The 27481-nt window shown below is 37.6% G+C and overlaps 1 protein-coding gene and 1 long non-coding RNA gene across 5 annotated transcripts in view; one reads left to right on the plus strand and one right to left on the minus strand.

Moving 5' to 3' along the window:
- Positions 1 to 27481, minus strand: part of LOC309489360 — a 92985-nt gene that overhangs the window by 20325 nt on the left and 45179 nt on the right. The window lies entirely within an intron of this gene.
- Positions 989 to 27147, plus strand: zfyve16 (zinc finger, FYVE domain containing 16). 4 transcript variants are annotated; one of them, XM_082157934.1, is made up of 18 exons: positions 991 to 1163; positions 2028 to 2141; positions 3004 to 4997; positions 6254 to 6350; positions 15282 to 15458; positions 16121 to 16260; positions 16345 to 16558; positions 17447 to 17569; positions 17670 to 17825; positions 18676 to 18900; positions 19032 to 19114; positions 20795 to 20899; positions 20991 to 21141; positions 21717 to 21797; positions 21896 to 22058; positions 22996 to 23101; positions 23179 to 23355; positions 25154 to 27147. In XM_082157934.1, exons 2-18 carry the CDS (start codon positions 2072 to 2074, stop codon positions 25310 to 25312), a joined length of 4221 nt encoding a protein of 1406 aa, XP_082014060.1. In that variant the 5' UTR covers positions 991 to 1163; positions 2028 to 2071; the 3' UTR covers positions 25313 to 27147. The 4 variants fall into 4 exon arrangements, with proteins under 4 accessions (XP_082014063.1, XP_082014060.1, XP_082014062.1 ...); XM_082157935.1 differs by having other exon boundaries at positions 992 to 1163; positions 15282 to 15449; XM_082157936.1 differs by lacking the exon at positions 15282 to 15458.

Below are 27481 nucleotides of genomic sequence, written 5' to 3' on the forward strand. Positions count from 1 at the left end.
TTGCTGTTGGAAACAAGAAAAACAAAAAAATTATATTATTTTATATTATATTGGGTGTTGATGGTGAGCGATTCCCAAATATGCAAAAAATTATATGCATTTATGCATTTTGCAAATATGCATTTTTACTGTTCCCAAAATGCAAAAAAGTTTGAAGAATTCTGCCTTTCCTACTTAAGTAGGACGTAGGAAGGAAGGACACAAATACTCAACGATTGCTGAATAATTCCTGATAATTTTTGTATCATACTGCTAATTTTGTTCAATTATGAGTTATAGTGTTTCTATTTCTTTTTGTCCTCAGTCACATTTTGGACAATGTTTAATTACACGCACCTTATGGGTTGTATAATTATGCTCAATTTGACATTAAGGCTTGTAGGCTCTATTAAGCCGGAGTATCCTAATATGGAGAGTGTTTTGCAAAAGCCCTGTTTTTAAAGGCTTATTAAAATGTTCATTGTAAAGTTAATATTTGTTGTGCTTATTTATTTGATTCTCAGTTAAAACCACAATCCATAGCATTACTGTAAATAACGTCTGTGGTTTTACTTATGTGAAAACACACACACACACACACACACACACACACACACACACAAAACAACACTGACATTCAACAAAGAGCTTAATTATTACTTATATAAAGCTCAAAAGATAAAAAAAATCCTGATCAGAGCATCCCTTATAGCCAATATTATATTATATTATATTATATTATATTATATTATATTATATTATAATAGTCTGAGTTTATATCTTGCAATTGTGATTTTTCCCCCCTCAGAATTGCGAGAAATGTGAGAAATGAACTTGCAATTGTGACAAAAAGTCAGAACTGTAAGATAAAAAGTCACAATTACCTTTTTTTATCCTGTGAAGGAAACTTCCATAGTATTATATAGTATACCGTTACTGCAATATTATAGACTTACATTAACATACTGTAATAAAATAAGATTTTTCACAATCAAAAATAGTGCGCGTCCCCTTTAAACAGTGATTCTTGCGCCGGGTGGAAATGGTCGCTCGCGCAAGCGACTGTGGAATTCACTGTCTGTGAGGAACCAGAAAATATTAGCGAGCTGCTAATGGTGAAATACACTAACATTTCATATGAATACAGCAAAAACGAAGACGACTGAACAATGACACATATGAAGGTAGCTAATGAAGCGGAATGATATCATACAAAATTATATTCCCGTTTTATGTGTATTTTTGTTGGTGTTTGATATGACGCTAACCGCTAGAAGCTAGTTAGCAGATTGCTAATGATAATTGAACAGCTAATATAACTTTATGAAAATAATAAATTACTGCTTATTTTTGCTGTTATAGGGTTGATTTTAAGAAAGTCTTATTATTGTGTGTTAAAACGGGTTTAATGCTGTGCTTTCTTAGTTTTTGACAGCAAAGTGCTCTGGGCAGGAAAATGATAGTCATATGGGTAATTATTGACCATTTATCTTAGTTAAATAATGGTATTACTGTTATTAAAGAAAAATAATATGTCTAAAAGCACAAAGTGAACGTTATCCTGTTCGTTTAGATGAATAATTAACAGCCCTTTGGAAACGTTGATATCGTTGATGAATCCTGGACAGTTTCCATATTCTGTGTGTATTAATTAAATATATTGTTTTTGTATTTATATTTTCTTGTTTATAATGTGTTGTTGTTTACAATGTGTTTTTCAAGTCTGATTTGCTCCGCAGACCTGGTGAAATCACATTTCCCCTTCTCACTTCACAGTAAATCCAAACAAGCTAAACATCTAAAAGAGTTATTGCCAATGCAAATGTTGAAAATACTCAGTAACATTTGGTTTTGCTCATTATGCATAATTTATTGCTTGTCATATCTTAGATATTTCTCCCTACGCATTTGTGACTTATTTTATTGAAGCATTGAGGAATTCATGTCTATTTGTTTCTTATTTTGACTATCCAGTGTCTGTAACTACCTAGTCAGATTTGGGGGAAATGTATGATTTTTAACTTGTGGTTCTGTCCTATCTGCCCCAGTTTCTCTGCAGGGGTAAGTGAGGTGTATCGTATCCCGTCCTAGGATGGACAGTTATTTTAAGGCTGCTGTGTGCGACCTGGACAAGCTTTTGGATGACTTTGAACTCAATGCAGGTTTGAAATGTTTGCTTTACCCTTATTACAGTGTTACAAATATTTATTTTGCACTTCTCAATTGGTGAGGGACTGAGGGCACAACAATACATTTGGGGTTAATTAATTTTAATTTTAATGACCAGTGTCTAATTTTTCCTGAATTCAAATTGTATACACACACTACATTAGTGAAATTCTGTTTAAAATAGCCTAAATGCTATTCTTTTGAGCTTTTCATTCATCAAAGTATCCTGAAAAAATTTATTAAAGTTTCAACAAAAATATGACGCAGTTCAACTAGTTTTCAATATTGATAATAATTAATTATTATAATTTAGTATTATTATTATTATTATTATGTGACACTGAAGACTGTGTAGTAATGATGCTGAACATTCAGTTTTGATCACAGGAATAAATTACAGTTACTATATATTTAAATAAAATCAGTGATATTAAATTATATTTCACAATATTACAGTTTTTTTTTAATGTATTTTTGATCAAATAAATGCAGCCTTGATGCATAAGAGAATTATTTCAAAAACATTGAAAAATCTTACTTGTATGTATAAAACATGTATATATCTTCTAGCTAGTTTCTAAAGTTTTATAATATCATAAAGCAAATAAAAAGCTTTATCATACATATATGCTGTCTGATCTTATAGTTAATAAATAATTTGGACCCTAAAATTGCTAGAAAATCAAAGCTATATGTTTAACCAAGTTGTGTTCCAAATTTGTATTTGATATCACCGCCCAAAAAGTAGTAAAATAGTACCAAAGCGAGTAAAGTAAAGTACCGTTTGTACGGTTAAGGTGATGTTTTGATGTAAACTATATTGTAAATTAATTTAATGTTTCACTTTGTTTTCAGAGGAGCTTGAGAACAAGCCCACCACATATGCAAGCCCTCCTTGTCCCGACTCCACGCTCGTCCCGGGTCACCATTTGGAAATTCAGAGCTTCATACCAGAGGTCTCACAAACACTCCCAGAGGTCTCGCAAACACTCCCAGACGTCAACGCTCTGCACTATGGACTTACATCACAAAGTATTACCCTAAACCAAAAAGATTCTTATTCAAATGAACGGCCACTCACAGGTGTGGACCTCCTGTCCTCCGTCGATAGCAGAGGTAACAAAAGTTCGGCTCCTCCTTGTCCGGACCGGTCGCTGAAGCCTGTGTGTGACCTGGTGAATGACACGGGTTCTGCAAACCTCCAGCAAGCCAGTAGTCAGGAAGAGCTGGACGTTCCTGAGAAGCAAACCAATGAGGAGCTTCTAGTGGACTTCGATAGTCCTGTAGTGTCTTGTCCAGAAGATTTTTCTAAATCCAACCACGGTGAATTACCAAAACATGACTCTGAGATTAACTCTAACTCCTTCAGTCTGCTGGATGTCATATTACTGGCCTTTAGTGACCCTCATGGACCAACTAGCATCACAGCTTTGGAGTGCAAACAGACCGAAAGTTCTTGTCCTGAAGAATCAAGCTTCAGTGATCAGAACAATTCTCAATGCATTCCAATGAATGAGGAAGATGTTAGTAATTCAGCTTCTCATGCTACAGATGAAGATGTCTCAGTAACGAATGATGAGCATGCCGTATCGCTCCAGCCGGATTCACAACAGTGTGAAGATCCTGGTGTCAAAAATCCAGAAGATTTAGCTGGAAGTCCCTCCTCGGAGAAGGAGTCTTCTCTGTCGTGTTTGCCGATGGCCGTTTCTATGTGTGGATCTCTCGTGGCGTCTTTAGACCCTCAAAAGGCAGCAGTGATAGAAACCAAAGATGAGGCTGAACTGGAAATAAACTCAGCAATTCGAGAGGCTGAAGAGTTAATTCTTCCTTTAGAAGAGCCTGTAAATCCATTCTCCTCCAGTAGGCCTGATTCCTCACCTGAAGACGAACCTGAGCTAGTCCAGATCATGTCGAACCCCGAAAGGGCGTCTGCTGTCTCAGGCCATTACCCTGAAAGAAACTTTAAGCGCACCTTTTCGCCTACAGATAAACTAACCTGTAGAGATATGTGTGAAAGCAACCCGTCACCACCCTATTCAGAGAGCCCAAATTATTCCTATGAGTTCGGTATCGCTAACGATTACCTTCCTGAAAGTGACCAGACCGCGATGATGGTCACGGATGAGGAGCTAGATGCCTTTCTAATGGGTCAGGGTGTGAAAATCAACTCTGACGCCGATGCAGAAAAATTCGCAGATGATGGTTTTTCAGAATTTAACGGAAATGGCGATGGCTATTTAGATGAGGAACTGCAGAGCTGTAAAGTAGACACGTTTGCCTCTCCTGAGAGCGACGGCTCACTTCAGTATATGGAGGAGAGCGAGGGTTCAAACGTTTCTTCTTCGTCTCAGGACAGCAGCCCGCTGAGAACAGACTCCACGCAAACAATTAGCCATGAAAACATAACCAGCCCTGTTGAGATTCAATCAGTTTGCTCTCCCAACCAAGAGTTAAATTACGGCGGGGCGAGACCAAAGCAGTTGTCCAACCAAACCGCACGGCCTCCATCGGAAAGACACAGAAGCAGTCGTGCCGAAGCCGATTTGGCAGGTCCTGCTGCGGAGAACGACTCGCAAATTTCGCCCAACCGAGATGAAAATGACTGTGAACCTCCTTCTTATCAGCAATATGATGCCAGTTATGGACACGATGAGCTCTCAGAGCCTCCACCGTACCCTGGAGAGACCCTGGAGGACAGGGAATCTGTCGATCCGGCAGGTCTCGAGGCCGAGGGTTTGGGATCTAAGCAGCCACCGTGGGTCCCGGACTCTGAGGCCCCTAACTGCATGAATTGTGAACAAAAATTCACCTTTACTAAGAGGAGACACCATTGCAGAGCATGTGGAAAGGTACGTTTGTTATCTCTCAGTGTGTCAAAGCAAAATACATGCATGCTATGCACACAACCATTCAAAAAGATTTTAGAAATTAATACTTTGTATTCAGCAAGGATACATTATATTGATCAAAGTGACAGTAAAGACATAAATTGTATCATGGTTTCTGCAAAAATACGAACATTGATAATAATAAGAAATGTTACTTGAGGAGCAAATCAGCATATTAGAATGATTTCTGAAGGATCATGTGACACTGAAGACTGGAGTAATGATGCTGAAAATTCAGATTTGCATCATCATAAATTATATTTAAAAAAATATATTCAAATAGAAAATAGTTTTTTAAAATTATGTTTCAATATGACTGTTTTTGATCAAATAAATTCAGCCTTGGTAAGCATAAGAGACTTCTTTCAAAAACATTAAAAACGGTTGAATAGTTGTTTATTTATTTTGTTATTAATTATAAATAATATTGTTTATTTTCTTGTTTTAAACTGTATAATTGGCATTTGTCCCAGAGAAGCGATTTCCTTGTCTACAACATTACTCCGCGCTCTTTCTTCTCAAATAACAAAATAGTTTAAACTCAAATTAATATTTCATGTTCATTTATTATTTATGGTGGTGTGAGTATCCACATAATAAGCAAGATATGTACAGTCAGACGGTCATTATTACAAACGAATCCCCTTTCACCCGGTCAGAGTTTATTTGGCATAAATGAACTCAGTAATGTGTTTGCTTCACTTCTGAAAGTGACTTTTGTAGTTGTTGAATGTGTTCTGACTCTCAGAGGTGAAAGGCAAATAACCGCAGTGTGAATCAATGAATTTACATGCAGTCAGCTGCCTTGATTTAGAGCAAAGATCTGTGACACAACCCTGCCGTTGTGTTAGTTATTGTCTATTTATAACCGCAGGAAAGCCTTAAACCTGTAGTCCTCTGCCTTAGACAGCAAAAGTATTCATTTTAGCTTTTTTTTTTTTTGTGAGGTCTCTTTTGTTTTCATTACGTCAGTGTAGGGTTTATTCTCCACTGGAGGTACTAAATATAGAGGCAGATTTGCCGGGTCAGCGGGATGTATTTTTAGCGCTGATATAGTTTCCAGCTTGAATTGCTGCACTGAGTTGCCGTTTTCATGACATATTGGGGCAATAAATAAAATGGGCTAAAGGACGCTAGAGAGTTTTCTCCAGGTTTATGCTTGATGAAGTACTGCGTTTACCCAGTGTTTTGAGTGAATAATGTTGTCTGCTTTGCAGGTGTACTGTGCTGGATGCTGCAACCGTAAATGCAGACTGAAATATCTGGACAAAGAGGCCAGGGTTTGTGTCATCTGCCACGTTACCATACAGAGAGGTGAGTGCTGCTTAACCACTTTAATATGCTGCCAATCTGTCTTAATGAAATCTACTGCAATATTCAATATTTTACTCTACCTTTAAAATATCCATCATAATAAGAACACCCATATATTAAAGGTTGGACAATCTGTGGCAGTAGTTCATGTCAGTGTAGAAATGGGGCACACAAAGTATTGTTTAGTTCTAGCTGGACACAAATTAGGTTGATGAAATGAGTGCTTTTGTGGAAAAACTACTGTGAAATACTTGTTCTGGACAGACAGAAACTCTAAAGGCCAGTTCACATCAATAATGAAAGCTTTAACCATTAAGTTAATGTTCAAACTCTGAGGCCTGGTTTCACAGACAGGGCTTAGATTAGGCCTTAGTTCAATTAGGACATTTAAGTAGCTTTTATAAACATGCAATTCTGGTGTGCATCTTAAAACAAAACAATGGCACTGATATATTTTAAGATATATCAGGGCAAGTTGCCTCTACGCACAGCTTGGCAATAGAATTGCCATTGGCTAGTTACTTTTTTATGGTTACTCACCAGACCTATATACTATTATTTATATATAGATAGATAGATAGATAGGAAGATTTGTAAAATGGCACAGCTTTTTAAAGGGTAACTCTCGCCAAAATGCAATATGGTCTTTTTGTTAATCTACCTGAGTCAAACTTTCGTGTATAAGTATAATTAGGATGGAAACGGCACTTTTAAGTTTGACCGTATGTTCGTTTTCGGTCAAATTGCCTTTTGAATGGGAGAGCTTGGGGCACTTCTATGCTAGCATCAAAAATCGCTATTTTTAAAACACTAAGAAGGCTCGACACAACATGAAACTGTGCTGGAAGTATCACCAGAGGCTCTACACATGAACTCCAGCATTGACAACATTGTTTGTGTACACAGAGTTTACTAAAAAGAAAGATTTTGAATGACTCACTGTAGCTGTGTGTCCGCCGGCATTTTGACAGTCAAAAATAGTCGATCTCCGAATGCAACGTAACATGAGGAGGGTAAAGATGGAAAGCTCCTTCCATATAAATTCACAGATAATTTGTTGTTTTGTCATTAGTGAAAATCAATATTGACCTTGTATTTGAAAAAAGAGTGGGCACTTATATAGGTATCATTATAGTTTGCGTTTCTTTTTAATTCTACACGCATTTCATTTGTTTTGCACATGAGGCAAAACAACTGCAGTTAGTCACTTTACATGTTGGTCAGACGTTGTGGAAGGTGTAAAGTTTTGCTGATGGTCAAAGGGCAGAAAACAGGCAGTTTTCTTGCAATCAATAAACTTCACTTAAAGGATAAGTTTGCCGATTTTCAACCCGCTTTGCATTATTACAATGTCACACTCCATGTTTCTCCATGTCACCTTCACCCAGATATACCTGTTTATTTGTCAGCAAAAGTCTGACGAGTGGGTGTTGGAAGTTTTTGGCATGCCTTGTTCTCTGTTTCTCTAGTTATTAGGACTTTGACTTTTGCCCAAAAATCATATTCGAAGTTCGTTTGTTTATTAATATTAATATTTGAATATATTCGAATATTTATTAATAATATTTTGACCATTAAAATGCCTTCTGTAAGACCTATAGTGGTATCAAACTTAAGTTGTATATGTTCTGTCCACCAGAGGGCAGTGTATCAGTCAATGTCAATAGGCAGGCAATGATGTTTTCAGAAGAAAAACACACTGTCACGACTGTTTTTTTTTATTAAAAACTTGTGATTTTTCCCTGTTTCTTTGTTAACCCAAAGTAGCGCCACACATTGCTTTTCAAATTGTCAGGAGTGTAGATTTCGAACTCCTCGTCAGGCGTGGTTGTTGTAGGCATTGGCACGGCCATTGTTTTGGTATACAAAATAGGTGCTAACCAGGACGCTAATGCCACCTACAGGAGCCCAGATGACCAATAATAGCCTTGCTAAAGAGTTTGCGATTCACAACTTCACCAGGCGTGAAAAAACCTTGGAATCTGAATTGGAAACAACGTTTACAAGCAAACACATTTACAAAAAATAATGCCCATAACAGGTTCGAATATTAAAGGATGCCTAATATTCGTTCGAATATCATTTTTTAAAATATTCGAATTATATTTGAATAATGAAGTTTGGAGTCAAATCCCTACTAGTTATGCAGTCTCTTCGTTTTCTTCGCATTTTACTGTATAGACAGCCAAGTTTGATAAAAATCCCATCTTGTCTGCAGTGAATACCCCATTTAATTTGTAACTATACTTTCACGCTTTGTAATACTTTTAATGCATACTTTTCAATTTTTTTAATTAAATTAAAGGCTATATATACACTCACCTAAAGGATTATTAGGAACACCATACTAATACTGTGTTTGACCCCCTTTCGCCTTCAGAACTGCCTTAATTCTACGTGGCATTGATTCAACAAGGTGCTGAAAGCATTCTTTAGAAATGTTGGCCCGTATTGATAGGATAGCATCTTGCAGTTGATGGAGATTTGTGGGATGCACATCCAGGGCACGAAGCTCCCGTTCCACCACATCCCAAAGATGCTCTATTGGGTTGAGATTTGGTGACTGTGGGGGCCATTTAAGTACAGTGAACTCATTGTCATGTTCAAGAAACCAATTTGAAATGATTCGAGCTTTGTGACATGGTGCATTATCCTGCTGGAAGTAGCCATCAGAGGATGGGTACATGGTGGTCATAAAGGGATGGACATGGGCAGAAATATTGCTCAGGTAGGCCGTGGCATTTAAACGATGCCCAATTGGCACTAAGGGGCCTAAAGTGTGCCAAGAAAACATCCCCCACACCATTACACCACCACCACCAGCCTGCACAGTGGTAACAAGGCATGATGGATCCATGTTCTCATTTCTGTTTACGCCAAATTCTGACTCTACCATCTGAATGTCTCAACAGAAATCGAGACTCATCAGACCAGGCAACATTTTTCCAGTCTTCAACTGTCCAATTTTGGTGAGCTTGTGCAAATTGTAGCCTCTTTTTCCTATTTGTAGTGGAGATGAGTGGTACCCGGTGGGGTCTTCTGCTGTTGTAGCCCATCCGCCTCAAGGTTGTGCGTGTTGTGGCTTCACAAATGCTTTGCTGCATACCTCGGTTGTAACGAGTGGTTATTTCAGTCAAAGTTGCTCTTCTATCAGCTTGAATCAGTCGCCCCATTCTCCTCTGACCTCTAGCATCAACAAGGCATTTTCGCCCACAGGACTGGCGCATACTGGATGTTTTTCCCTTTTCACACCATTCTTTGTAAACCCTAGAAATGGTTGTGCGTGAAAATCCCAGTAACTGAGCAGATTGTGAAATACTCAGACCGGCCCGTCTGGCACCAACAACCATGCCACGCTCAAAATTGCTTAAATCACCTTTCTTTCCCATTCTGACATTCAGTTTGGAGTTCAGGAGATTGTCTTGACCAGGACCACACCCCTATATGCATTGAAGCAACTGCCATGTGATTGGTTGATTAGATAATTGCATTAATGAGAAATTGAACAGGTGTTCCTAATAATCCTTTAGGTGAGTGTATGTCCATTGAAAATGAACGCATTTTAGTACAATGCAAATACATTAAAGAACCATATATGTGTACTACTGAGCATTAACGTGTTTCATGGAGCAGAAGATATGATGACTAGTTGCCTATAAGTATTGTAATGGTGCACAGTGTTGCCAGATTGGGACGGTGATTTCCAGCCCAAAAGTTTACCAAAACCTGCCCACTCCAAGAAAAAAACGCCCCAAATTTGACTGCCAAAATAATGTGATATAATTTTATTACCATGTCATTCAAGGTTGATAAGCACCATTTTTATCTCCTTAAAACAAAACGATGATAAAATTAAATAAAAAATAAATAATTTTCCAGGAAAACGGATCAAAACAGGGCAACAATTAAGGAGAATAAGCAAATATGACTCAAATGTCCAGGTGGACACTGTCAAAACAGAAATCAAGAAATGAACCGATGACTTTAACCCTCGGAAGTACACATTGCAGAACATGACGCAGAGTTTAGCAGTCAAAACTGATTCATCGTTGATTCAAACCTTTTTCAGCAGCTGTCAGGGACAAGTAGAGCGCATGCAGTCTGGACGGTGTAAAAGTTGCAGATGTCTGGCTAGGCTGGTATGCACATGACCATGGACAGGAGTTGTCCCATATTCGATTTCAATTCAAGTCATTCAACTGTGCTCTCTCCTCTCAGAGTTATATTCATCACCATCGAGTCATCTCCCACCACGTGTACATTTTTAGAGTTGCTCACTATCTCACTCTTCTTTACTGTAGATACAACTTACTGTATAGTATGTCACTTTGGCATTAGCAATCACTTGAACATACAGCTTCAACTTATCGCGCTAAATCGCGTCCGCCTGCTGATCGCTGATTGGCTAAAAGTGCGTGCTCGTCGGTGACGTCAACACCAACGCCAGCTGACTCTGCATGGGCGTGTGTGTTTAGTAATGTCATGATGACTGATTTTATGGACTACATGCACACTTTAGTTTAGTGTTTTAACCATTTAGACTTTAAAATGTAGATGTTTGAAAACCGCCGAACTGACCCCAAACCAGCCCAGATTTTGTCCACCCGCCCAAACCCTTTTTTACCCGCACAATCAAATTCAAAACCGCCCAATCTCGCGTACAAACCAATAGGGTGTCGGAATGGTATATGTTTATACTTCTCATCCAACCACAATCAAATTCACTCTATCTGGATCGTGCGATTTATCTGGATAGTTTTTTTACGATGACAAGCCGGAATGAAAACAAGCCGAAATGATATTGGAGTAACGAGGCTATTTTTAAAATGTAAGGAGTCGAAAGTACAGATAATTGCGTGAAAATGTAAGGAGTAGAAGTAGAAAGTCGGCTGAAAAATAATTACTCCAGTAAAGTAGGGCCTATAGATACCCAAAATGTCTACTTAAGTAAGGTTTGTACTTCGTTACTTGACACCTTTGGTTGTGACGTAATGCTGTCATAAATTAAGACTCATGACAATGTTATTTTAGTGTTATTCATTAGAATTGATTTTTGTATCTTTTTCAGTTCCTTTTAGCAATTTTGTTCTGTGCTTTTGTCATTTTTATTAGTTTTTATCTTATTTAGCTTCAATTTATATTTGAGTTGGAGTCATTTTAATATTTCCACTTCAACTTATTTATTTCAGTTAGTTGCCAATGCAGCCTTTCTTATTTTTATTTAAGTTTTTCATCTCATATTTGTATTTTATTTATTTCAGCTTATTAGTTGCTAGTTTTAGGTGACAATAACAACACTGGCTCATGGGGCACTTGCGTCCCTTTTAATTTGTGGCAAACTTTTTCTTGGACAAAACATCCGAAGCTCTTTTATTTTTCAAGGACTGATGTAATGAAGAAGATCAAGGCTTTGGTTTTTTTTTTGGTGTTTTTTTTTGTTTTTCTCGTCCTGGATGGTCTATAAAAAGAGGTTGGCACACGGTGTGTGGCCGAGCGTGCGGTCCATTTGCTCATTAAAAAGGACATTCATCACAGAGCGTCAGTCGCCAGCCAGCTCTCGCAGGGTTTGGTGCAGGGCTGGGTGGAGCCAGGGCACTGGTGCATGTCCTTGAATGTGTGTTTGTGTGTGTGTGTGTGTGTGTGTGTGGGTGTGTGCGTGTGTGTGTGTACCGGACCCACCTGGTGCAGTATACGTGACACTCTCTCTCTCATTCACTCTCCGGGTTGAGGAATCGATGTAGACACACACACACACACACACATCTTGTCTTCAGCACAGTACACATTTCAGGAAAGGAGGGTTTGTCACCACTCTCAGCCCAGGGCAGCCATTTAATACGACCTTGTGCGTGTGTGTGACGGACTGAGCTTGCACTCGGAGCCAGTGATATTCGCAGGGCTGGAACCTGGTCCAGGACAGACGAGAACTCAGTGTGGGGTTGCGGAAGTGAGCTGCGCCCCATCCGGGATGAGAGAGGCTCAAGGATGCGCCCTCTATCTCAGTCACTCGCGGACTCTCTCGCGCTCATCGGCAAGATGGACACTTCCTCCTCCGCTCGGTGCACACTAACGCCGTCCTGGGAGACTAACATGCAACCCGTGATTAACCTGGAACAGAATTTGGGTTGGAGTTAAATTGGGATGAGGTAAGATTAGGATATCACTGAACTGAATAATCACTCAGTGGCTTTATTTTGTTAACTCTTTTACGTTTTTTAACTTTAACTTTAGTTGTTCCAGTGTGAATTTCCCAAATACTCAAGGACGTTTGGTCCTGCTGTTTCTTGGCTTCACAGTTTCCATCTGTCTTGTCGTGGTAGCCGTTTTCGCCGTGAGCCAGCATATTTTGGCGTTTGTGCCTCTAGCTGACATGTTTTGCAGGTGTCACAAGCAGTGCCAGTGTAATCAGGTCGATGAGCATCCATGAGCCTTAATCAACATAATGACTAATGGCTTGAGAGGGTGTCTGTACACTGGGCTGTGGTTTGCACTGGACGTCCTGTTTCTTGAGTTTAGTTTGGTGGCTCGTTGCCCATCACTTTAATAACAACTTGCTGTGATTGACCCTCAATGCTCTCGGTTAAAGACGCCAAGCCTGTGGTGTTGTAAACATTTGATGGTTTTGATTTATTAGAATGTGACTCAGCTTGAATGAGGTCTGTACTTTGGACTTTGCTTATAACTTGGTTTACCACAGGTCAACACTTTTTAGCTAGAGTGTAAAATGACTGTTTAAATTAAGTGTACAGCAAATATATTACCGTTCAAAAGTTTGGAATCTTGTATAATGTTTTTAAAAGAAGTCTCTTATGTTCACCAAGGACAATTTATTCCTGTGATCAAAGCTGAATTTTCAGCATCATTACTCCAGTCTTCAGTGTCACATGATCCTTCACAAATCATTCCAGTTTGCTGATTTGAAACATTTCTTATTATTATCAATATTGAAAAAACTTTTGCTATTTCATATTTTTGTGGGAACCATAATATTTTTTTTTTCAGGATTCTCTGATGAATAGAAAGTTAAAAACAACAGCATTTATTTGACTTTTTATTTGGACTGTCACTTTTGATCAACTTATTGCATCCTTGCTGAAGTTAATTTCTTTAAAAAGAAATCTTCCTGACCCCAAACTTTTGAACGGTACTGTATAGGTACAGTATATAAATATATTTGATGTATGACATCATCTTTCACTGCATTCACAGTGCATTTAAAGGGGCAGTTCTCCCCAAAATATAAATTCTGTCATCATTCACTCAAGTTGTTTCAAAGCCACTTGACTTTCTTTTGTGGATTGCAAACGGCAGTATGTTGATGCTGTTCTTTTTTTAGTGAAATGAAAGCATATAAACCAAGGTTTATCAAGCTCCATAAAAGTAGTTCATACTTGACAGTGTGCTTTTATTTAAAGTCATATGGAAGTTATATGTGTGAGGAACTGACCGAAACATATTCACTCGACTACAGATTTTCTGTAAATATTGACCGTTCCTCACACAAAGACATGAACCGCTTTTCCACCATTGGGCCAAACCATTCCCATTACATTCACTGCCGATCCGGCCCAGCCGGTATGGATTTGGTTTCATTTTCCAATGCACAGCTGATATCAGAGCTCTTTTAAATGTAATACAAATGCGTCAGTCTACACTTTCTCTCTCTGCAAGACTTTACAGATGGTATGAGATGTAAATAGTGACCGCATTATGGAGGATTATCAGATATTTAGCTCAAATAGCAAGCTTGGCCAGCTAAAGAGAAAAACTTGAAGCCTGGCAACAGACAAGTGACCTGAAGGGCAACGTATTCTACCTACGTGGTTCAATTCAGGCCGAAAGCAGTTTGTGATCATGCCGTGCCGAACCGAGCTCAAGTGGAAATATAACTGGAACCGTTCGACCCGATGGTGGAAAAGCGTCTATCGATGACAGCACATTAGTCCACCCTTTATTCAAATATTACTGAAAAAAATCTTAAAGATTTGATAAGCATATTGCGTAGTTGTGCTTGTAGTCAATTGTTTAATTTGTGATAACGCAATGAAACATGATAAATTGTGCAGATAATTTTGGGCCAGGCTGTCATACAAAGAAATAATGAACACATGCAAATACAAGAGGGAACCAAAGAAATATTAATAACTGATAATGTTGTAGTCAAAGTATGCTTTTTCCAGTGAGCTTTTTGTTTTTCTATGCGTTTTTGTTTTGTTTTTGCATAATAAGATAAAAACCTGTAGCTGTAGTTTGCCCTTTTTTCAGATAAAAATATGTTCAGGGTCTTTAAAAACAAAACTCCCTTCCAGACATCACTTTTGGCCACCACTATATATCTGAGTAAAGCACAATATTAGTTTATAAATAATTTAGAATGAGCAAATTTTGCATATTAGGCTATGATATTATTGGGTAATCTAATGTTACATAATTTAAAAAGTCAGATATTGAGCAAGTTATTACATTATGATGTAAAATAAAAATAAAGTTTTTTCTTTAGTATAATGTGCATTTTGTATAATAAATTAATATTTATTAAGACCATAAATTTACACTTTATATTTAGGCTGTTAAAAAAAGTTATGCACGAGTTATAACAAAAATTATTCCTCATTCATCACAGCAAAATGTATCTACTGTTGGTTGCACACTATTATACAGTACGTGCACTTACAGTGTTCTGACCTACGTTCTGGGTAATATAAGGCAATTATATGGGTTAAGTTTAGGTTTAGGGGTAGTACCTAGTTATTACCCAGTTATTCTATAATAAGAACATAGTATATAGGCATGGGGAACAGGACTGTGAAATGATGTGCTACCCCACTGTTCCTTTCTCTCAATCATTCTCTGTCCCAGCATCACCTTTCATTCACTACACTGAAAAGACGCCTGATTTAGGAGCGACTGATTTTGTTTGTCTGTGTGCAGCTCAAGCCCATGAGAGAATGATGAGCCCCACTGGGCCCAGTCCCAATCCCAACATCCCATCAGAGTACTGCTCCACCATACCACCCATGCAGCAGGCCCGTGCTGCCGGCACCCTCAACTCTCCCCCACCCACCGTCATGGTCCCCGTGTCTGTCCTCAAACACCCCGGTAATGACGGTACGCACTGCACTCTGAGCCAGAATGCTGAGTTATAGCTCTTATGGCTATAAAACACAGTGACTTCCACTTATTATAATTAGTTTACGAAAGGAAAGAGTGACTGCGTCCCAAAGTGCATCATATAGAGTGGAAGACTAGGCCAGCTTCACTAGCTAAATTAATACTTTTAATCAGCAAGGACGCATTCAATTGACCAAAAGTGACATTAAAGACATTTAAATATTACAAAATGTTTGTATTTCAGATGTTTTTTTTGAACCTTCTATTCAAAATCATGAAAAAAATGTATCATGGTTTCCACAAACATATTGCACATACAATCAGCTTTCATTTCATTTCTTGAGCAGCATATTAGAATGATTTCTGAAGGATCATGTGACACTGAAGATTCAACTTTCCATCACAGGAATAAATTACATTTTGCAATATATTTAAATAGAATTTTTTTTTTTTTTAATTGTAATAATATTCAACAATATTACTGTTTTTACTGTATTTTTGATCAAATAAATTCAGCCTTGGTGAGCAAACATTTGGTGTAATAGTACACAAATTTCCTCTTCATCACATCTCAGTCAAGCATACTTTATTTGATACCCCGTTTCAAGCCTGATCCTAATGACACTGTCGCTTGTGTTTCTGTATATTTGTTCCTGTAGGTTTTCCACGTGAGCAGAAGCATGTGTGGTTTGCTGATGGTATCCTGCCAAACGGTGAGGTAGCCGACACCACCAAACTCTCCGTACAGACCCGAAGATCCTCTCAGGAGTCGAGCCCAGTAACGCCAGACCCACCGGGGGTGAGACGCCGAAATCCTCTAAACTGATGCTGGAGATAACTGATAGTGACAATTGAAGTCATTAATTGATTTGCTTTCTTTCAGCCTGACGGTAACATTCCTGGCGAGCCTGATGAGAGTGCCGGAGTCAGTTCTGACAGCGTTACTGAAGTGAGCCGCCCGCCCATCAGAGGCCCGTGGGACTACGGCCTGCTTTGTGGGGTGGGCAACTGCGTACAGAGAACGGTCAGTCTGGTGCCGGAGGATGACGAAGGTCTGCCTCCGCTTCTCATTACCACAGGAGAGGAGGAAGATGGGGGTAAGGAGTTTATAAAGGCTTCTACCAGATGGTAGACATCATTTTGAAGGTCATTCCTGTCTAAATGGTAGGGCTGGGGGAAATAAAAAATGATGAAATGGTAAATGATGTAAAATGACAACTACATAAATGCCTAATGATTATAAAATTAAGGCCTGGTTTCACAGATAGGGCTTAGATTAAGCCAGGAGTAGGTCTTAGTTAAAGTACATTTAAGTAGCTTTTATAAACGTGCCTTAGAAAAAAATATTCATCTTGACACAAAACAATGACACTGACAAATTTTAAGATGTATCAGTGGAAGTAGCTTTCTGTTAAAACAGCTCAAACATGCATTTTAGTCTGGGATTAGACTTAAGCCTCGTCTGTGAAACCTTAGTTTTTTTTTAACTAAGAAAATAAAACAATACAGATGTATATGTTTGCTCTCTTAAAGTAACACACACACTCAGGTTGCTATTAAGAATCCTTAGATCCTTCATCATGCAACCAAGATGCTTTTTCACCCATGTTTTAATTTATACAAAATATATTTATATATATATTTGACAAAAATAAAAATATATTTATTTTCTTTTATATTTATTTGTTTTATATTTTCTTTTGATTGCATTTTAGATTGACTAAAATGTTAAAGTTTTATGAATTTACTTCATTAGACACATTATTTTTTTAATATTTGTTAATGACAAAATATTATTTACGTATAGAGGTTAATTAGTATCGAATTGAATATAAACTGGCCTATAAATGTCATTATAATTAAACTGAAGCTACTGCCGTTTTGGTTATTATTTTGTCACAACAGTCAAATGTGAGAATAATGTGAACTCTTTATAATGTGGTGCTGTTTTTCTTTAATCTGTCATTTTCTTTTCATTTCATTAGATTTATTAGTTGAGGAACGTCCTGCTGCTTGCCAAATATTGCTGCTGTTGGAGGAGGGAGGCCCACAACCTCTGATCTTCGTGCTCAACGCCAATTTACTGGTGAACGTCAAGATCGTCACATGTATGTCACGATGTCTGAACTTGATTTGAAGTATGTGATCATGTTCCACTTGTTCATTTGATGAACATCATTGCTCTCTGTCTCTCTGTTTGTGTTGTAGATTGTGAGAAGAAGTGCTGGTGTCTGAGCTCTAATGGTCTTCAGGGAGTTGGCCAGAAAGAGCTGGTGTTTATAATCGAGTGTCTCCCAGAGGAAAACAGCCTGCCTAGAGACGTGTTCAACCTGTATGTTAGTATATACCAGGATGCACAGAAAGGTACGTCACCCAGAACTCTTAAGGCATGACACAACTGGCACTAAATGCACTGGGCAGTTTTTATATTTTGGGCTATTTGGCTTTTCATAACGTGTTGTTTCAGACTAGATCAAATACAATACAAATCTTTAAATGCAAATTTTGTTCTCCTGAGTCAGAAATCAGTGCTTACATACACCAAACTTCTCAGTTGTATCTGTATTCTGAAGGTTTTTACTGAGGGGTTTGTTCATGCATCCTAAAGCATGTTGAAAATACATTTTTATCTGGCTGTTCACAGTATTTTTTTTTAGATTTCGGGAGTGATAAACAGATATCTCGTTTTAACTCTACTATATCAACACAATGAAACAAGAAGTTTGAACCTGACTTTTCCAAAACAGAAATCTGAATATTGGGCAATGTATGCATATTATTAGTGCATATTTAATTAGATAATGCCTCATTTGAATATTTAAGCATACCATATCAGAAATACAAAATATGTTTGCAATGATTTATGTAATCAATCAATTGGGTAAGTATGGTGATATCTATTAGTTACTTTATTTTTTTTACCCTCTTCACCTTTGGTGTCCTGCCTTAAAGGGCCATAGTTTACTCTTTATAGCATTTTATTTTTTATTTTTTATCCAAAACCAATATTCCACCCTCTTTCTGGCCTTTAGAGATTTTTTAACTACTATACTGATAGCAAAATAGATTATACAGTTTTTAAATTTTTTATTAGCTTTGCTGCATTTTGTTGCATGATATTTTATCTGTTTAACCAAAACTCAGAACTTTCAGTATGTTAATGAGTGATTTATTGTGGCTTATATGGTGTTGTTTCTTATTTTTCCCACCACAGGGAAGTTCGTTGAGCACCTTGGCAATGTGACATTCACTGATAGTTTCCTGGGCAGTAAAGACCATGGAGGCGTCCTGTTCTTCACTCCAACCTTTCAGCCTCTGGACGGTCTTGCTTTGCCGCAGGTCTCGTTCCTCTGTGGTCTTTTGATTCAGAAGCTGGAGGTGCCGTGGGCTAAAGTGTTTCCCCTCCGACTGCTGCTCGCTCTAGGGGCACAATACAACGGTGAGCCCTCATTAGAACATCCAGAGAAGAAAATGTTGTTATTAAAGCGTATATTGTTATCAGAATATATCATATTATTAGCTCATAGTTCCACCCCTCCAGTCATGTGATCTGTTGTTTATTTTTTACAGTGTATCCCTGCCCATTGGTGAGCGTGCGTTTCCGTGACTCAGTTTTTAAAGAGACAGGACACACCATCATGAATCTGCTCACAGTACGTGTTCACATTACACCCTCACTTGTCTGTCCTGGCAGTATTTTACTCATTCATATAAACTTTAGCTTTGTTTTTTTTTGTTTAATGTTTTAGAAAGAAGTTTCTAGTCACAAAGGCTGCATTTATTTGATCAAAAATACAGTAAAAACAGTTATGTTGTGAAATATTAGTACAATTTAAAGTAACTAGTTTGAATTTTTTTTCTTTTATTATTATAATTATTCCTGTGATGCAAAGCTGAATTTTCAGCATCATTACATTAGTTTTCAGTGTCACATGATCCTTAAGAAAAATATTATAATATTCTAATCTGATTTGCTGTTAAAGAAACATTTCTTATTATCAAGTTGAGAGCAGTTCATATTTTTGAGGAAACCGTTATTCGTTTTCTTCTAGATTCTCTGATGAAAGTTCAAAAGTACAGAACAGCATTTAATTGAAATATATGTAACATATAAATGTTTTTACTGTCACTTTTGATCAATTTAATGGTTCCTTGCTGAATAAAAGTGTTCATTTCTTCTTCTTTTTCTTTTTTGACCCTGTATAAACTGTAGTGCATGTCTTTGAAAAGAATGTATTTTTATGTTTATAACTGTTTAATGTTTATATGGCTTAATGGTGTGCAGCTGACGTAAACATCATAGTTATTTGATTCCGGATTATCTGCTTTTAGCCTTATACTCGATATCTACATTTTAGGTTTATTGTGGTTTTAATTAAAATGTTCTAATTTGTGAATGATTTTTCCCTGAAAGATTTTAAAGGATTTCAAATAGTTTGAAGCTATTTTTCCACCCAAGTAAAACCCGAGTCGAGGGTTTAGCTCAGGGACAGTTAATGAAGGAGATTAGAGAGCGCTCAAGACTGAGGCCTCTCCAAGTGTACTTGAGCTCTGAGCCACTTTTGATTTCTGAGAATATAAGAGCTTCTTTGGTCTCCATTCTAACTATAGTGCTTTCAAGTATTCTCACGGCCACTTTCCTGGACACAGGCATGGAAAAATGTGAAAATTAAGTTGATCAAAATTGGCTTTTTTTTGGTGATTCTTCTTTGCATCCATATGAGTCTGAAGGTACATGTAAGCCGGGTGCAGGATTTATAATAGTCCTTTACGATTGATGCTTGTCAGACCGTACGTAACATGGAACACAACGTGGACCAAAGACATTTAAATGAACCAAAAACAGGACGTGATGTCACAAGATACGACCCTAAAAAGGACAGAATGCTCAAGCATACCTGGTTCCTCTCATCTCAGGACACTTTTCCTTTGAGCAGATCTTTGTTTTTGTGCAACAGAGGAATTCATGCTGCCGTTTTGATTCCTTTATTCATTTTATAAGCTCTTCATGAGTTCTCAGCTGGGAAAAATAGCATTATATGTGCGCACATACAGCACCCACACACAGCATTGTTTTGGATGTTAGGTAAGTTCTGTTGCAAAATATACGTCATGAAATCTGTTTTTTTTTGTTTTGTATCTTTAGGCTCTGTTTTAAAAATGACAGTGTGAATGCTAACCAGGACTGAATGTATCATTTTCTTTTGTGGTATGGACCAAAAGAACCAAGAGAACTGAACTACAAGTGTAGTTAAACGTGTGACTATAGGCCTTGTATCCCCAAACACTTTGTTATCCTCCTTCATTCTTGTGTTTTGCTGATTTTAACACAGGATCTGAGGAACTACCAGTACAGTTTACCCGTGGTGGAAAGTCTGCGAGTACACATGGAGCTGGGAAACAGCTACATCGAGATTCCCAAGTCCAGGTTTAATGAGGTCAGAGTTATACTTGAGTTGTGCAGCAGTCAGGCTGTTGTTTATTGTGTTGTTGTCATTGATTGTGTTGTTGTTTTTCTGGCTGTTGCAGATGCTGAAGGTGGTGAACTCCTCCAATGAGCATGTGATCAGTTTCGGTGCGTGTTTCAGCACTGAGGCCGATTCCCACTTGGTTTGCATGCAGAACGAAGACGGAAGCTACCGGACTCAAGCCAATAGCATACCAGGAAAAACCAGGAGAGGTTTGTCAAGCACTGCTGCTAATCCTGGGCGATATAGCTAAAAAATATTTAATAACTTTGTGTTTTTTCTTAAATGGGCTAAAATATTTGCTTACACTTGAATAATGCATTCTATATAAAAGCTTTAAGTAAAGTGTTTTGGTGACACTTTACAATAAGGTTCATTAGTTAACTTCTTTAGTTAACATGAACTAAGAATGAACAGTTCTATGTAGCATTTATTAATCTTAGTTAATATTAATTTCAACATTTACTAATACGGTATTAAAATCAAAGGTTGTATTTGTTAACATTAGTAAATCCACTGTGAACTAACATGAACAAACAATGAGCGTTTGTATTTTTATTAACTAACATTAACAAAGATTAATAAAAATACTGTAACAAAATTGTTTTGCTCATTGTTAGTTCATGTTAGTAAATACATTAACTTATGTTATTGAACCTTATTGTAAAGTGTTAATGCATTAATTATGTCTTGTAATGCATATTATAATGTATTGTATGGTCTTATTAAGTTTGTTGTATCATATTTGTTTTCTGATATCAGCAGATGACAAGTCTTTGTTTTGCAGTGACTGGAGCTAGTTTTGTGGTGTTTAATGGTGCTCTGAAAGCCTCATCAGGATTTATTGCCAAATCTAGCATTGTGGAGGGTAATGCTTTTATACAAGTCAGTTTTTTTAACACTACATCAGATTATTACTCTCAAAAAGCAGAGCTGTATCATCACGCTGTCCCCTTTCATCTTTAGATGGGTTAATGGTGCAAATCCCTCCGGAGACAATGGAGGGTTTGCGACAGGCCCTCAGGGACCAGAGCGACTTCCAGATACCCTGTGGAAAGGCAGATTCAGAAGAGACACGAGAGAATGTGAATGTACGCTGGGTCGACTGGATCGCACCTGTCAACACTGGGTACCAACGATTTATCATACATATTTACACTTAAAAATCGTAATCTTTCCAAACTTTTGATAATGTTTTTGAAAGAAGTCTCTTCTGCTCACCAAGGCATTCATTTATTTCAGTATTCATTCTAATATGCTGATTTGATGCTCAATTATTATTACTATTGCTCTATTAACAATGGTTCTTCTACGTCGTATAATTATTATTATCAATGTTGAAAACATTTTTGTGGAAAGAGTCATACTTTTTTTTTCAGGATTCTTTGATGAATGGAAAATTCAAAAGAAGATAATTTATATGAAATATAAATAGTTTGTAACGTTTTAACCCCCGGTTTCACAGACAAGGCTTAAGTCTAGTCTCAGACTAAAATGCAAGTTTGATCTGTTTTAACTGAAAGCCACTTTCACTGGCATATCTTAAAATACATCAGTGCCATTGTTTTGTCTCAGGATGCACATCAGTAATGTTTTTTTCTAGGCACATTTATTAAAGCAACTTAAATGCCCTAATTGATCTTAGGACTAATCCTGGCCTAATCTAAGCCCTGTCTGGCTTAGTTATTTTTTATACTATCACAATATTACTTAGGTACTGATATTTTTATACAATTTAATATATCCTTGCTGAATAAAAGTATATTAGTGTACTTAAGCATTCCAAAGCAAAGGTTTTGACCAGAAGTGTATGTTCTTATCAGATGCTTTCTTATGGATGTGCAATATTGCCAATACTGTACTGAATAATCACTTTACTGAGTGATAAAGCAGTATTGATCGGTTTGGCTGCTGCTGCAAGTAACCTTGAAAATGTTCTCTGCATTAATTGGGCACTATTTAAAATTCATACCTTCAGCTTCCTTCAGTGGTTAAGATGCTGTGTCAGGTGAAAAATAATTCCCCTAAGAAAGTATAACATGTTATGTGTGTTTGCATGTTTGCAGAGTCTCCAGTCCAGTGGATGGCAAGTCTCTGGAGGGAGTGTCCAGCGTCAAGATCCAGCAGGACTCTGAGTTTGAGATGGATGGCCGAAACATCAGGTGTACTGAGGTGTGTACTGCGTGATGCCCGCACAATGAGTTCCTCGTTGTTGTCATCTCTGGTTCACGTCACGTCTCTCCCATCAGGTTTTCTATCTGCTGAAGTCTTCAGACGTTTCCCTATCTGCCATCCTCACATCATCAGCTCAGTTTCAGAGAGAGATTGCCACCGCCAGCTGCGCTGCCCTCTGCCCGCACCTCTCCGTGCTCATGGCCAATGGATTCAACTCTCTCGCGCTCCGAGTCTCCACCGACTCGGACATGGTAAATCATCTCCGGCACTAAATTACACAGGAGTGTTGATGAATCAACTCTGAAGCCCATTTTGTAATGCAAGATGGAAATTGCGCTTATAAACAGGCTATTTTGAACCTTTAAATTGAAAGTTCACCCAAAAATTGTCTTATTAATTACTCGCCCTCGTGTCGTTCCAAACTCATAGGACTTTCGTTTATCTTCGGAACACAAATGAAGATTTTTTTTAATTAAATCTGAGACAGTTTTGTCACTCCCTTTGAAACTCTATTCACTCGAAATACTAACGGTTCAAAAGAAATTGCGAGAGAAATCCTAAAGTCTTCTGAAGAGACTCAATCGCTTTATAAGTTTAACTGATTTAATTTAGGCTTTTATTCACATATAAACATTGATCAGCGGACAGAAGCTCAACCGTACTTGCTTGACGTGCAAGAACAAACCTCATTGGTTTTTGCGGAAGCTCAAACGCGCGGCATAACACGCGAGAATGAACCTCATTGGTTCTCACGCATCAAGCAAGTATGTTTGAGCTTCTGTGAACTGTTAGGGGTTAACAGTTTAGGACCCAAGGACCAGATGTTTGAAAGAAGACACGGAGTCAGAATTATAAAAAATTGAAGAAAAGTTTTACTGAAGATAGTTTGCAGTTTCATGAGCAGAAGTCAGCTTCAAGACTCACACAGGAGTTCGTAGGCCGCTCCACTTACAGTTACAAAGATCACAGCAGTTATACCATTTCCAAGGTCATTGCTTACAGGTTGAATGATTCTCATTGGCTAAGAAATAGATAAACATAGTCATTTTCCACACATATACAGATAGACTGAAGCATATCTCCATCGATTATGCAGCTGACACTCGGACCCTGAAGTTAGACACGTCGTGACCTTCCAGGTCGCAGATCTGGGTTGCTGGGCGCCAACATGTCTCGAACAACAACTCAGTCAATCTCCAACAATGCCAGTGGTTCCTTAACCTGTAACCAAGAAGACTAACACACACACACACCGACACACATCTTTTCCAAGGTTGGATTTGGCCAGGCTCTAACTATAAACAGGAGTCTCGTCTCAAAGCATCAAGATAACAAGTTCTTTCTCTCAGGATAGGACATTTTAGTCTAAAGGGAAAATATAGGCTTTAACTGAGAAATGGTCCCTTAACCTATAGACTTCAATGACCCCTATATGTTTTAACACGTTGAAGACCTTTCTCAAACACAAAACATCAAAACATGTCCCCATTTCATTTCTGGAAGCCGGGATAAATAGGCAAGCAATGTTACTGCATTCAAATATCAAATATAGACATTAAAGAATACATGAAAAGAACATTCCAGTGATCACTCTGGTAACTTCTATAACAAAGTAAAATCTCCAGAGAAGTCATTCAACTCATTTGATATTTAGAAGGAAGAATATACCTTGATTATAATCACTCATTACATTTACATTGAAGCAGCAGTGGATTCCAATCCACCCCCTTCAGAACAAATATGATTGCTGTAAACGTTGTTGGCAGATCAATGTTTGGATTAAACCGCTTGATTCAACATTTAACCCAGTTCATTGAAACCACCTGAAAGAACCGGTTCACTGAAATGAATCTTGAGACTTGAGCATTTGATTCAGAGTTTTAAGTCTGCTGCCCAGTATAAGGTGACATTCAACATTTTTCACTGCTGCTTCTTGGAAAAAATGGTTTGTTACCGGCATCACTCCTTCATTATTAACTCTTAAGAGACTGTAGTATGTAGATTAAATACATAAGATGCATTTATAATCCACTGATTGTGTTTTTGTAGGTTGAGTACCAGGCTGGCTCCAGTGGCCACCTCCTGCCTCAGAAGTACATGAACGATCTGGACGGGGCCCTGATTCCCGTCATCCACGGAGGAAGCTCCTGTGTCCCCCATCAGACCATGGACATGGAGTTTTTCTTCTACATCTCGATGAGCATTTGAACGCTGCTGACTTTCCAATCAAAGGCAGCCAGTGGAACCTTCACATTCATAACCGATGAGTTGCAGATGCATAGAAACTCCTTATCTGATTTCTGACGAGGTATGGAGAGTTTGATGCGTTTTAAAAGGAAATTAAAAAGCACTTCACTAAAGTGGAACTATATTAGCCATCCTTTAGAATAAAGCAGAGGTCTTGGATGAGCAACAAAAATAAAAACGTGAGAACTGTGCTGTGCTTCTTCGGTGGTGTTTCGGTGGATGCTGGTCGATGAACGTTGGTTTGAACTCAAAACTGAATTGTTTTTGTATGACTATGATGTCAGATATACAGAGAATTATAATCATTACTTGATTGCGCACACCGTGACCGAGCATGTGAAGTCCTGCGTTTCTCACATTATACGTCCGTTTTTATGAGCTGGAATCTGCGGTGTTTTTTCTTTTTCTTTTTCCATCCGTCATAATTTACTGTTACCATATGAAGTAGCTTCGTGTGGACGTAAAAAATCCATATGAAGATTTTATGTACTGATTATTGTACTTTCTAAGTACTGCGTCTTTATGATTAAGTCAATGTTCCTCGATCTGTAAAATACACAAGAGGTTAAAATACTCCTCAGTTTGAAGATGTATAGATGAAATCATCTGCTAATTCAATTAAGCTTTTATTAAGCTCAAATACTATTTTTGGAACAGTTCATGTGTTGATTAAAGGTGATATTTTTGATAGGGCGTTAAAGCATAACTCATTCTGCAATTATAACCCCCAAAAAAGCGCAGTTGAGTGTATAACTCGATGTCATGCTTATATATATAAAAAAAAAAAATTGTTGGTTGTTTCGTTTCAAACCACATATATTTACCAAAAATACAGTTCAGTGTAAAGGAAAAAGACTGTAAAATCATCTCTATAAAACAATTTGCTTTAACATTTATATGATTATTTTCACACTACTATATTGATTAAAGAAAAGGTCTTTATTGAAACCTTTAAATGGCTTTATTGGCTTTTAAATTACTATTAATTCATTTTACTGGACAAGCTGAATAACAGCCACAACTATTAACACTACAGATGTGTTGTTGGTGTGACCAACCAGGAAATGAAAAATCGGGCTTTTAAAGTTGGCCTGTATAAAATCTCAACACATCTGAACACTTTCCATGATATTTAAACTTTGGTCGGCCAATCATTATGCCAGTTAATGAATGAAGATGCCAAATTTCCTCACCAGTGCTTAATTTGTGATCTGTTTGTGCGGATCAGGATCTCTCGTCGGAAGAGGCGTTTACGGACGCTCCCGACGAGAGCTAAACATACAACAGAATATTGGTCGTAGTGACAGAAAGGGAAAGATTAGCAATGCAAATGCTAACAGTGTAGAAACTACCATGTTCTTTTTATCCCTTCCGGCCATAAATATGCTATTAACGCAATATCAATAGAGAATGTGAATGACACAGTATTTGATATTCCTTATTTTGATCTGCTGCTCTCCAACTCTGTATGTTGTTAGGATGTCAAAAAGTTTAAAGTTAATTTGTCAGTCTGGTCTGCCTCTAATTACAGCGCTCGCCAATGTCAAAATGATTAAAACGGCCAATAAAGCATGACATCTAGCATGATGCTTAAGTTTTAACGCAGAAAGAGATGCAAGCAGCTAAACATTGAATTATTAAATGTTTATTAAATTAATGTCTGGCATATCTTACGATAGAAATGTTAAAAGACTGGCACTGAACTACTTGACTTCTTTAGTTGCCTTTTTGATTGGAAAATATATTACTCATGTGATTTGTGTAACTAATAAATGAATGTGAGTAGCCGAAATAGGGATTTGAGTACATGGCATGTTATTTTTATTATTCCGGCACCTTATGATTTACAAATTAAGCACTGGTTCTCACTATACAACAGACGAGATAAAGTATCAGTCACTTTTAATGAGTTTGACAGATTGAAGAATCTCATTTCCTTATAAATTATTGTGGATGATGTTTCTGAATTAAGCAGCCATTTTATAAATGCAATAACCTTTATTCCTCTGTTCACTAGACTTTGGTCCTGCAGTTTTACATTCATCTTAAAACCTGCAAAACATGAATTATGAATTAAGATTATGTTCATGCCAAGTTTCTGAAATCATTCATTTTTAAAAGCTGCATCTC

Source organism: Leuciscus leuciscus, assembly GCF_965113295.1.
Source record: "Leuciscus leuciscus genome assembly, chromosome: 24".
NCBI classification, from domain to species: Eukaryota; Metazoa; Chordata; class Actinopteri; order Cypriniformes; family Leuciscidae; genus Leuciscus; species Leuciscus leuciscus.

Bases quoted from the DNA above. Each gene is read 5' to 3' on its own strand.
- zfyve16 (XM_082157934.1), top strand. From the start codon at position 2,072: ATGGACAGTTATTTTAAGGCTGCTGTGTGCGACCTGGACAAGCTTTTG. The intron at 18,901-19,031 runs GTGAGCCCTCAT...TATTTTTTACAG, and splicing joins TCTAGGGGCACAATACAACG to TGTATCCCTGCCCATTGGTG. The intron at 22,059-22,995 runs GTACCAACGATT...GCATGTTTGCAG, and splicing joins ATCGCACCTGTCAACACTGG to AGTCTCCAGTCCAGTGGATG.